Source organism: Austrofundulus limnaeus, unplaced genomic scaffold (assembly GCF_001266775.1).
Source record: "Austrofundulus limnaeus strain Quisiro unplaced genomic scaffold, Austrofundulus_limnaeus-1.0 Scaffold3, whole genome shotgun sequence".
Taxonomy (NCBI): domain Eukaryota; kingdom Metazoa; phylum Chordata; class Actinopteri; order Cyprinodontiformes; family Rivulidae; genus Austrofundulus; species Austrofundulus limnaeus.
This window is the reverse complement of record NW_013952405.1, coordinates 518082-530481: the sequence shown is the minus strand read 5'-3', so window position 1 is coordinate 530481 and position 12400 is coordinate 518082. Positions and strand designations below refer to the sequence as shown.

General features: G+C 39.1%; 2 protein-coding genes across 2 annotated transcripts in view; one reads left to right on the top strand and one right to left on the bottom strand.

The window, feature by feature from the left end:
- qars1 (glutaminyl-tRNA synthetase 1) overlaps positions 1–2880 on the bottom strand; it is a gene marked incomplete in the record, with an annotated part of 11851 nt that extends 8971 nt beyond the window's left edge. Inside the window, 8 exon segments of the mRNA XM_014016193.1 lie at positions 1108–1182; positions 1269–1332; positions 1586–1639; positions 1755–1819; positions 1909–1984; positions 2071–2180; positions 2290–2440; positions 2705–2880. Coding sequence (XP_013871647.1) covers positions 1108–1182; positions 1269–1332; positions 1586–1639; positions 1755–1819; positions 1909–1984; positions 2071–2180; positions 2290–2440; positions 2705–2815 — 706 coding nt within the window.
- Positions 2881–3206: 326 nt separating this feature from the next.
- On the top strand, positions 3207–8930 carry ogg1 (8-oxoguanine DNA glycosylase). Its single transcript, XM_014016179.1, has 7 exons — positions 3207–3544; positions 3631–3980; positions 4082–4261; positions 6662–6840; positions 6937–7084; positions 7167–7216; positions 7298–8930. The coding sequence occupies exons 1-7, from the start codon at positions 3435–3437 to the stop codon at positions 7496–7498; spliced, it is 1218 nt and encodes a 405-aa protein (XP_013871633.1). The 5' UTR covers positions 3207–3434; the 3' UTR covers positions 7499–8930.
- Positions 8931–12400: the final 3470 nt, after the last annotated feature.

Here is a 12400-nt window from a genome sequence, read left to right as displayed (position 1 = left end):
GTTTAAATGTTGTGCCGCAAACTTTAAACGAGCTTCAACGTGCTGTTTCTTTCCTGTGCCATTCCACATTATTACAAATAACTTCATTTCTGGACATTTATGGTTTGATTTCTTTGTATGTATGGATCACTTGGGTTGTTACTGACATCTGGTGAAAATTTCATGTCATTAGCACCTCTAGTAATATATTTACTGAGAAAAATGGTGACGTGTTCAATACTTATTTTACCCGATGTATGTAGACAAGTATGAAGGTGATCGTCACAGAGATACAGGATAAATGCAGCTGAAACAAGCAGTCTAGTGCATCCCAAACTTTTCAACATTAACTCATAAATAATTTACCATCATAGTCATTATGGCCTTTAGAGGTCGGGTTGTGCACTATAGGCCCACATGAAGCAGCCTAAGCTTTTGTCCCAGTTATTATTATTTTTTTGTTCTTCTACAGAAGTAGTTTTAAACCCTAGTATCTATACTTCTACTTAGGTAATGAATGTGAGTACTTTTGACACCTCTGTCAGTAACCCTTATACACTGAACATTAACACATCAGAATGAACACAGTCAGTTCAGGTGTTATGGGCTCGACACATGGAGAACGACAAATGACAGAGATTACCAGCTGTCATCTCATCCAGGGTGAAACCCATCACACACCAGCATTGCAAGATTTGGTTTTTTACACGTCTGTAATGCACCCCTCCCCCATTTTTTTATTTTTTGCAAACCACCAATAACCTTTACAAGAAGCAGTAGAAGAACCAATCAAAGTTTGTGAAGACAAGAGATCAGAGAGCATGATTCGCAACGCTGCCATTGCTATTACGCATTGTGTGTTGGGTTTTACCCTGGTTGTAATAACAGACGTTAACCGCTGTCGTTTGTTGCTCCCCATGTGTCGAGCCAATTAGGCTGAACAGCCAATCAGTGTGACCTCACTCTTACAAATAAATCTGATGTTGATTCAAAGGAAATGGAAAAAAAGAAAACATGGACAAGGTTTTGCCCTACAAAACCAAGACAAAAAGTGTCTGACATTCCTGATTTGTTTAGCTGTAAACCAATTTAAATGTCACTTCACATTCAGCCATTTGCTTTGCCCACCTGGTTTATGAAACTTCAGCGCCTCTCCTCTGAGCTGCTCCATTAGAGACCTTCCCTGCCCAGAATTCACTTCACCTTAACAAATAAACCATTTCAGAAACATGAAACAAATCTAAAAAAAAATAAAATGCTTGGAATACTTTGCTTTCACTATTGCTCACCATTCGCTACCACTTCCTCTTTCTTCACCTTTACATCATTTTCTGCAACCTTTGCTTTCTGTGGCTGGAGTAATTACAAAGGAATAGTTAGGACACTCTGAAAGTGTGGGCTGTACAACAGCTCAATCTTATACTCTCCATAACATGAGCAACTTGACTCAAAGTACCTTTAGAAGTCAGTATATAGGTTTACATACTAGCTCATGACACGGCTGTAAGTATTTAATGTGTTTTCTGAGACTGAAGAGTTTTTTTATAGACAAAACCATGTGTCTATAAATGTGGTCCTTTCTATTAAATTTTAGGTGCACTTCTACCTTTGGTTTCTTCTCCAGATCAGCTTCTGTTTTGGTTCCCAACAGCTGAAGAACCTTTTAAGACCAAAGCCACAGTTTGTTTCAATACTCAGTGAGGAAAATAAACTTCAAGTGTTCAATCACGACAAATCCATTTCTGTAAACAAAAGATTATTCTTTCTAAACATACCTGTATGTCCACCTCATTTTTGATCACCTTCCCATCAGCCCATTTAAGAGCTGAACGAGCTTCACCTGCAGAAAGACACAAAGTGCAAAAGTCTGATTTGCCATCAGGCTTTACGGGCTGCAAAAATAATTACTAACGAATAAGGAGCTCATACTCATTAGCAAGCCCATGTTGAAGCGGTATCTCTCCTTCAGGAGCTGCTCCTTGTGCTTCTTTAATACAAACTCTACCTGCATGGCATGCCACTGTCACTGAACAGAACTACACAGCAATGTTTCAGAGAAAACTTTTGATCAGTGGGAGATCCTGCACTTACTGCATCCTCAATCTGTTCAGGGGTTATGACTATGCCCACGCCACATGCTTCATCAAAAGCTTCCTGACTGATGGGGTCTTGAGGATGACTCTTCACAAAGTCCAAAGCAGCTGCAAATGCAAGATGATAAAACATTTTCAAGAATATAAACAAATAAACCAAGCAATATATGTTATTTGCCCCAAATGTTTTCTATTAACAAGACTGATCAGAAATTACCTGTCAGCTGCAGCTCTGTGCAGATTTTCCTCTGGGCGATATAGTCTGAAAGAAATCCCAAACGTTTGATATCTTTAAGGCGAGATGCCAAACTGTACAGCAGTGTGCCCATTGCTTTGTCCACTCCTGATGCTCCATTGACATGCTGTGCCTTTAAAAACACATTGGGACAAATCATTAGTTTTCTCCTCTAAAATCTGCAAAATTAACTGTGTAAAGTAAAATCAAGCAGCAGAAATCAGGGCTGGTCTGCACACAACCTGCAGTATATATTATGTAAAGACACACACATACAATTAATTAAATAATAATGAAAGTGAAACCATAAAAAATAAGTAAATGTATAACTAGGATAACTTTCAAAATGAGAAAAAGTAGCTGGAAACGACTGGTCACATTTTCCACAGCAGTCTACCTGAGTAATGGCTTCTTTCAAGACAGAACTGAGCGCTTCATTTTTCAGAGTTTCCTTTGCTTTCTGCTCACTGAGCCCTATCGACGTAAAAAGTGCCAAAGTATCCGCCATTAGCCTGCTAGAAATATCTGAACCTCACTGCCACACACCGCACCACGTCCTGTCTTCAGAGAAAGAGCAAGCGGATACTTCCTGTACATTAAGCGAGAAAAAATGAAGGACGGCCACATTACCCAATAGGAAACCACAGGTATGAAAAGTATTGACCAATCGTGAGTAAGATTGCAAACCGGAGAACCAATCAGACGTTTGTTGACAATCGAGTGGGTGGGGCAAGCGAAATTGGTTTGATGTTGCATCAGATTGATAAATCAGTAATTTCGGACAATTAAATGTAATCTTCTGAAGTAATTGTTTTTTGTTTATTCTACATAGAAATTTAGTTGCGCTATTACACAAACATGACTCTATTGTAAAAGTATTTTGTGAATCATGCTTTCTGACGCAGTGTGACGTTTTTGTTGTCCAACTTTAAACAAAAAATAAACTCCGCGAAAGTCATTTTGTCTCGCCTCGCGTCAGGAAAGTGAAGCTGCATGTGATTTCACCATTCATGGCTTTCCGTGTTTGTCACACTTATTACAATGTCTTTCTAGAGGTTATAACTCAGTAAAGGCGTGTTTTAAATGCTGAACAGACCGCGGAGACGTTTTGTAGTTTCAAAACAAGAATGGTCAAACATGCGGTGTTGTCTTCAGGAACAAAACTGTGGAGATCTTTGGCTTGTGCAAAGTCAGAACTGCGCCTGGATCTCACTCTAGCCTGCGGACAGTCTTTTCGGTGGGTTTGTCTAACTCAGTCACAACCTCGGAACCTTTAGGGCACAAAATACGTAACAGGCATGTCATTTGCTTTAACACTTGCAGCTGGAAAGAAACCGCAGAAGGACACTGGACTGGAGTGATGGGAGGAAGAGTGTGGACTCTGACTCAAACGGACGACACTCTTTGGTACTACCTCTACACAAAGCAGAACAATCAGAGTGGAGGTGATGTTTCCCTTCAGGACAACAACAAAAGGGCTGACAGAAGGTCTAAAGATGATCAGAGGAAGGATGAGGAGGAGCCACAGGCTGTTAGTAGCCAACAGGACAGTGAGATGGAGGCAGAGGTGATGCTGAGAGACTATTTTCAGCTGCACGTCAAGCTGGGGGATCTGTACAGAGAGTGGGGGGAAGCAGATCCACACTTTAAGAAGATTGCAGACATTTTCACTGGTCCGTGTCTTTCAATAAGTATGATCATTATTCCACAATATGTCAACAGTTAAAATGTTTTTTGACAGGTGTGTTGTATATGCTGCTTGGTGTTTCTCCAGGTGTACGGATTCTGCGCCAGGACCCCACTGAATGCTTGTTTTCCTTCATCTGCACATCCAACAACCACATTTCGCGTATTCAGGGAATGGTGGAGAGATTGTGTCAGGCTCTGGGCACGCCACTTGGCCAGCTGGACCAAACCGCCTACTATGACTTTCCTACCCTCTCTTCACTAGCAGGTGTTGTAAACCTTCCTGCAGATCATATTCACCAAACCAGAGTCTTGCCAACAACTTAACCATCAACCATGAAGGGTTTATTGTGTCTCTTGATAGTCATAAATAAATTTTCTATCCCTTCGCCAGCTAGATCTTGTTCCGTTGGCAGGGTTAAGTTTTATTACTCACAGTTTATTACCTTGTTTCATTTTTCACAAAATGTCATTGTGCTCTTTCATGTTGTGTTTTGCACCTCTGAGTGATCATCTGAACACCTGCTTTCTGCTTTTACCTACATTTTAAAAATGACATATGCAAAATCCACTTCTTTTAGCCATTAAATGCGTTTTGTTGTTTACTTGGGGTCTCCAGGAGTGCAGAAAAGTTTAATTTATTCTCTCCTGTAGCTGCATAAATATCTTTACATTCTGTTTGGGTCATGTTTTTCAACCCGTTCAGTTTGCTCTACTTTATGAAATTTTCTGATCTATTGCAACAAATTATTTGCGACGGCCTAGCAAAATAAACTAAAGTCTGGACTTACCAACTAGAGTTTCCTCTGGCTCTGGGTCAGACTCTTGGCTCAAACATGCAAGGCTGGATGGACAAGTCTTCCCTTGTTAACAACTTTTAATTAATTTGTAAATAAATATGTTTCTGCGCAGCTACAGCGGGTGAAATAAGTATTGAACATGTCACCGTTTTTCTCAGTAAATATATTTTTGGAGGTGCTATTGACATGAAATTTTCACCGGATGTTTGTAACAACCTAAGTTATCCATGCATACAAATAAATCAAACCATAGACGTCCAGAAATGAAGTTATTTGTAATAATGTGGAATGGCACAGGGAAAAAGTATTGAACACACTTACTGAAATTTATCTAATACTTTGTACAAAAGCCTTTGTTGTCAATGACAGCTTCAAGACGCCTCCTGTGTGGAGAAACTAGTGGCATGCATTGCTCAGGTGTGATTTTGGCCCATTCTTCCACACAAACAGTCTTCAAATCTTGAAGGTTTCGTGGACCTCTTCTATGAACTCTGATCTTTAGTTCTTTCCATAGATTTTCTGTTGGATTCAGGTCAGGTGATTGGCTGGGCCATTCCAGCAGCTTTAGTTTCTCTCTCTGAAACCAACTGAGAGTTTCCTTGGCTTTGTGTTTGGGCTCATTGTCTTGCTGAAATGTCCAGCCACGTTTCATCTTCATCATCCTGGTAGATGGAAGCAGATTTTTATCAAGAATGTCTCTGTACATTTTTCCATTCATCCTTCCTTCAATTATTTGAAGTTTGCTGTTATGCAGCAAACTTTAAAGGAGCTTCAACATGCCGTTTCTTCAGCAGTGGAGTCTTGCGTGGTGAGCGTGCATACAGGCCATGGTGGTTCAGTGCATTACTTATTGTTTTCTTTGAAACAAACGTACCTGCTAATTCCAGGTCTTTCTGAAGCTCTCCACAAGTGGTCCTTGGCTCTTGGACAACTCTTCTGATAATTCTTTTCACTCCTCTGTCAGAAATCTTGTGAGGAGCACCTGGTCGTGGTTGGTTTATGGAGAAATAATGTTCTTTCCACTTCTGAATTATGGCCCCAACAGTGCTCACTGGAACCTTCAGAAGTTTAGACATTCTTCTGTAACTGATGCCATCATTATGCTTTGCAACAATAAGGTTGCGAAGGTCTTGAGAGAGTTCTTTACTTTTACCCATCATCAGATGGTTCTTGTGTGATACCTGGCCATCATTTGGGACTGAACCAGCTGATATTAACTTGCACTGACAAGGGGCAGGCTTGCTTTCTAATTACTGAGAGAGTTCAGCTGGTGTCTTTCAATGCCTTTTTACACCTCCCTTTCTTCATGTGTTCAATACTTTTTCCCTGTGCCATTCCACATTATTACAAATAACTTCATTTCTGGACGTTTATGGTTTGATTTCTTTGTATGTATGGCTCACTTGGGTTGTTACCGACATCTGGTGAAAATTTCATGTCATTAGCACCTCTAGTAATATATTTACTGAGAAAAATGGTGAGGTGCTCAATACTTATTTCACCCGCTGTATATAGTCGTAAACCCCTCTATCAAACTGGAATGGACCACTCTGGAGGGGGGCAGAGTGTGAAGTGCCACATTTGGATTTAAAGAGACAGCCTCAAAACGAGTTGATCTGAGACACAGCTCACAAAAGGAGTGAAAGAGGGTCTTGTGGAGTTACAATAAGGAGGAATTGAGACCAAAGCGTTGCACTTCCGTTAGATCCCACCTGAAGGATTTAAGTGTGAAAAAGAAAGATTTAAAAGCAAGATACGTCTCCTTTAAGTCACAATGTGTCATTTTCACTAGCTATTTAAAGAATTTGTTAACTTTTAATTACACAAAGAAAACCTTGTTCCTGTATGTGTGTTCTTCTAATTGTCAGACTGCAGTGTAGAGGCATGCCTCAGGGACCTCGGCTTTGGTTATAGAGCTCGGTTCCTTCAGCAGAGTGCAAAGCAGATTCTGGACTCTCACGGGCTCCAGTGGCTCGAAGGTTTACGCCGAGTCTCGTACCTGGAGGCCCGTGATGCTCTTCGGACTCTTCCTGGTGTTGGCACTAAGGTACAACAGGAAACTGTAGCGTATGCTCCTCATAATTTGATGTTTTTGGGATAAAACAACAACAGCCGTTATTTGAGGATTTGTGTCATCTTACAGGTGGCAGACTGCGTATGTTTGATGTGTCTGGATAAGCCAGACGCCGTTCCCGTGGACACACACGTGTGGCAGATTGCTCAACGGGACTACAAGTATGCTGCCGATAAAAGACAAAAGAGTCTTACAGAAAAAGTTCACAGAGATATTGGTTAGTTTTCACACACCTTCCTGACAGTAAAGAACATTTTCCATCCTTCAACACAACTTCTAATCAACTGTTTCTTCCACAGGAGGTTTCTTTAGAAAACTTTGGGGACCGTATGCTGGCTGGGCACATTCTGTAAGTGTTAGTGTTCAGTAAGTTTCTGTCACTAAGGCCATAGTTTGTCCGCTGTTATAACCTATTGTTTCTCTGTTTTAGGTGCTATTCTGCGCTGACCTCAAGAAGTTTCAAAGCCTCAAAGAAAAGGCCTGTTTTAACCAGCTGGAGACAGAGGAAGAAGAGGAGAAGTGCAGTAAGACAGAAATAAAGAGAGAATTTGATGGACGTGGACTAAACATGATGTCAGAAAATCAGAAAAAGGCAAAGATGTGTGTCAAAGAAGAGAACACTGTAAGATAAACGAGCTTCTAATCAGATCACACTTTTTGTTTATTTAACTCTATCAGAGCATACACTGAAATGAAATGTTGGGTGACTTCCCGTTTAAACCTAACATAAAGCAGTTTATAATTGTAAATTTACAGTTTCTTGTAACATAACTCATTGTTTTTAAATAATTTAGCAGCTAGAAATAAAACACTGGATTATTGTTTTATTATGAGTGAATAAACAGATTTTTAAATGGTATTTTGTATTTAGATGATAGATTTTTTTAATAAATCATTTCTAAAACGAGCCTCTAGGTGGCAGCATTTACCAAAGCAAAAGGACAACAGTGGGTCATTTGGAACAGGTTTGCCTTTATAATAAATTGTATTAGTCTCCAAAATGAATTGTTCTTCAAGCGTTTTTGCTCATGTTTTACCATGTACCAACACTTCATGCCATTTTAATGCACATGTAAGGATGCGTTCTTGTGCATCGGAATATTGGATCATAAGCAGCCGTTGGACTGAGTGGTTGTGAAGTGTCAAAGTGACTGTATGTTTATCTATAGGCTCTGGCAGAGTGTGTCAGCTGATCTTTTTAGAGCAGGGACTGCAGTGATCTGCTGTCAGTGCTTGGGGCTGCTGTGACTGTCTCTGGTCACAACATGGCCACATCTCCTGGGGGTGTCTGACGCACTGCTGTCTCTTTTAGAGGAATGACTGAGCAGGATTTTAATTTCTTTTGAATATACTGAGATTAATTATTCTTATTTTTCCCAAATGTGGCAGCAGCACACAAGGCCATCCAATCTTAATCTGGGCAATGTTTGCTGACATGTGAGCCCATGCATTATATTTGTGGTTGGGTCTGTGCGCGGCTGTCTTCCATCCGTGGACGTGTTTTATTTGTGGAACAGAGTGCAGCCATGTGAGATAATGAACATGTGAATCAGCTTTCATCCCAGTGAAGCTAAACGGAAGCTGGGGCCCAGCTTCAGGGCAGAGTCACCGTGAAGGAAGGAAAGCGAGATATAAAAATAGACAAAAGAGAAAATAAAAAGAGAACGAGGGATGGGTCTGCAGGAGGCAGAAACAAGAATAACAGCAAACACACAAAGAAGAGTGAAACACAAGTGGCTTGTGAGTAATGTAAAAGATGAGTTTCCACCCTTGGGCTTGTTTCAGTCGAAAGGATGTCTCAATGTGGAAACTTCACTAAAATAAGAGTGTTGTTACATGTAACAGGCACTGGTGGCGCTCTGCCTTTGGAACTTCTGGTTGATGACAGCTTGATGAGGCAGTTCTGTGGTGGCCAACCTAAAATTGAAAGGATTCCTTTAAAAATGGGTCGAATGTAAAAATTCACATTTCACAACTTCTTTTTAATTCATTGTGTAGTAAGATTTGTTGAAAGTCTCTGTTTTCTAATTTATCTATCATAATTAAATACCAATAACACTTTCCATATTTCCCTGTTTTTATTTTAAAAAATCACAACAATTTTTGTAATCATGGTTATAAACATATTTGATACAATATGAGTACAACTATCAGACATGAACACATTTCTACATTGTTCAAAAACATATAATTATCACTTTGTTTTGATCCTTTCCAGTAAATATTACCGAGCTTCTCATAACTGAGGCAACATCACTAAATCAAACTTCCTGATCTTAAAATTTTGCACTTTAGACAAAGAGCTATAAAGGAACTGTAAGGAACAGTTATTTTAACACTGTAATTTAAAAGTTATGTACAAAACAATGGAGCAGAAATATATATAGTTAGTCATTTATGTCATACCTCTTAATTATTTTTGATTCAGTCAGAATTTTATTTCCCCACTGTTTACAGTGATGGATGTTGTTTTTCTTCATTAGTGATAGACAGGTTGATGCATTAGTATTTGATGGAAAAGTCTTGGACAGACAAAATTTAAAGAGAGTGGTGTTGTTCACCTTAGGTTTGGTGAAATTGAATGCTTTCAGAGGCAGCTGAGATGGAGCCTGATAGACAGAGGGGGAGGCAGTCACTGGGGCCCAGGGGTGGGGGTGGGGGGGCATTCTCTCACAAGATGAAGGGAAACCACACAGTGAAAGAGTCAAAGCACAGAGTTGGCAAGTATCGTGGATCTCAAGCCTTTCTGGCTCTGGTGTGTGGATGGTTGCTGAGCTGTTCTTAATCGAGGTTTATTTTGATGAGAAACAGAAGACGTCGAACCGTCTCAGAGAACCACTGCTTTTTATTCTGTGATTGGGCTTCAGTGTCTCGTACACTGAGAAGAAGACGCAACTCAATTTGTCACAGTTTTAAATTTCACATGCGCTGTGAGGATCAGTTCAAACGGGCCTTTCAAGACACAGGCTTTTGATCAAAACATCGAGAGACCTCTAAAGCTTTTCTTTGAAATACAATATTTAGGACAAAACCGATTGCAAATTGGTTGTAAATGAAGACAATTACGAGGAACCAAAGTGACAGAAAAGAAATCATAAAAGAACAAAATCTGACATAAAATCAAAACAAATATGATCACAAATAAATACAGAAAAAATTACATGCAAAATGTACAGTGGAACACAAAGTACACATAGTTACAAAAGATATGTAAAATGATCAAAGTATGACAATTAAACAAAATCATGAATTTTGGGACACAAAATGTCACAGCATCAAAAATGTGAAATTAACAACAGTAAAAGGTACAGAAATGAGCGGGACAGAGGCCAGAGAAGCCAAATATGTGTATGTGATCATTAGGTTGCAAGTTTGAATCCCTTTGGTCCATGGAATAGGGTGGCTCACCGTGCACCCCCCTCCACACACACACACACACACANACACACACACACACACACACACACTACTGAACTTCTCTGGTATTTTCATGTACCCTAGGGTCCAGTCTTTCAGAAAATGCATGATCTGTTGCATAAATAATCAACAAAAGCACATCTAAATTAGAGACCATGTCAATATCTATCATTTAACACCAGATTTATGACATTTTATTCTGACATGGTAAATCTACACGTAAGTTTGACATCCTGGAAATTCTGAACCAGTGCACACAATGAGTAGGGGTGTGGTCAAAAACAGGTCCCTGTGGAGTAGTACCTACAACTTTTATTTTGTTAACAGACTTTTTTTTCTGAATAAGTGGATCCTAAGGTGCATGAAAAGGCTAAGTAAGTTGAATATTTAGTATCTGTGTGGTAAACTCGGATATCTGTTGCGGTTGTGACAATTTGAGCCTCTGATGACACCATTGTTTGCACATTTGTTTAATGAAAAGTCATTTAAATTGAACAGCTAATCAATACAAATCAGCTGATACCCTGTTTTTTTTTTAAATTTGGTTGTTTTATAGGAAAGTTATTGGCAGTTAAGTTCCCTGTATCCCTAACTGTGATGGTCAGAATGAAAAAGGCATGTGGTCACAAAGTGGTCCCTGGGGGGCAGTGAGACCCAACTTTTTTTCTAACATGCTTTTTTTTTTTAAAGAGTGGACCCTAGGGTTCATGAAAATACCAGAGAAGTTCAGTACTGGGGTGTGGTGACCCACCCTAATCTACATACTAAAAAGATGCAAATTTACATATTTTGTTGGGATAGTGACATTTTAAACCCCCGATGACATCATCAATCGCACATTTTGTTTAGTGAAAAGTAATTTAAAGCAAAGAGCTAATCAATATGAATCAGCTGATACCTTGTTTGTAAAATTTGGATGTTTTATAGCAAAGTTATTGGCAGTTAAGGTCCTTGTACCCCTAATTTTGATGGTCACAGTGGAAAAGGGGTGTGGCCAAAGTTGTCCCCGGGGAGCAGTGAGACCCAACTTTTTTCTGTTAATATGCATTTTCTGAAAGAGTGGACCCTAAAATCTGTTAGTTCCAAACTGTTTTTGTAGCATTTAGAATAATAATCTTACAGATAAAGAAAACAGATTGCATTTAGAAAGACAGTCATTATGCCTCTGTATCAACAACTTTTTTATTTATTGTAGAGACATTTGATCACAATGCAGCAAATCAGGTAAAAAAAAACTCACAAAAAATCTAAATGCTTGACTTTAAAATAAGAAAAAAATACAGAAAAAGATAATTAAAGTCAATTCTCTGATACTCTTTAAAGTCAAAGATTACTAAAAAAAAATCAAACTTTGTTTTCTTGGCTTGAAAATTCCCCATTACAGTGGGGGTAAAAAAAGAGAAACCATAAAACTATTTCACATTTCAGGTAATACATATGGGGCCAGATAAACTGTTAATAGGGGCCAGATTTGGCCCATGAGCCTTTAGTTTGACATGCGATCTAAAGTAAAGGTCCATTCTGTGCATAAACTTCATAATCCGTCTGTCTTTATGAAGCTAAAAAGAGAAGTGATACAACTGATGAGACGTCTTTCTGATAATAACCCAGTCACAACGCAATCAAGTCTGTACAAAACATGGATGCTTCAGTTTATGTCAGTGGCACAATGAGGGACCCGCAGTGCTCCAAGTATCTCATGAATGCTTTATGAAGCATTTAAAAACCTCCATTTTTTTAAAATTCAGATAAGACTACACTACTGCAAGAGGGAAGACAGACCAGCCTGTACTGGTTTATTCTTGCACACACATTCACCAGCATGATAACAGACAAAAAAAAAATCAAAAGGGCAGGAAAGGACAGTATGCTGCAGGCTCATTGAACGGCCTTTAGACAGACAGTAGAAATAAGAATACCCAATCATCGCACTGAAAAAGAATGCATCCCCCGCATAAATGTTAAAAACAAAACCATTGGACATGATTTTAAAAAGTTCAAAAGATATTCCCTAAAAACCCATCTTTTTGGCCATTAAAATAGGTCACAACTAACCCACTAACAATGAAAAAAGGAGGGAAGAATGGAACAATGTCATTATAAAATTACTATATAT

Bases quoted from the DNA above. Each gene is read 5' to 3' on its own strand.
- ogg1 (XM_014016179.1), top strand. From the start codon at position 3,435: ATGGTCAAACATGCGGTGTTGTCTTCAGGAACAAAACTGTGGAGATCT. The intron at 3,545-3,630 runs GTGGGTTTGTCT...TAACACTTGCAG, and splicing joins GCCTGCGGACAGTCTTTTCG to CTGGAAAGAAACCGCAGAAG. The intron at 3,981-4,081 runs GTCCGTGTCTTT...GTGTTTCTCCAG, and splicing joins GATTGCAGACATTTTCACTG to GTGTACGGATTCTGCGCCAG.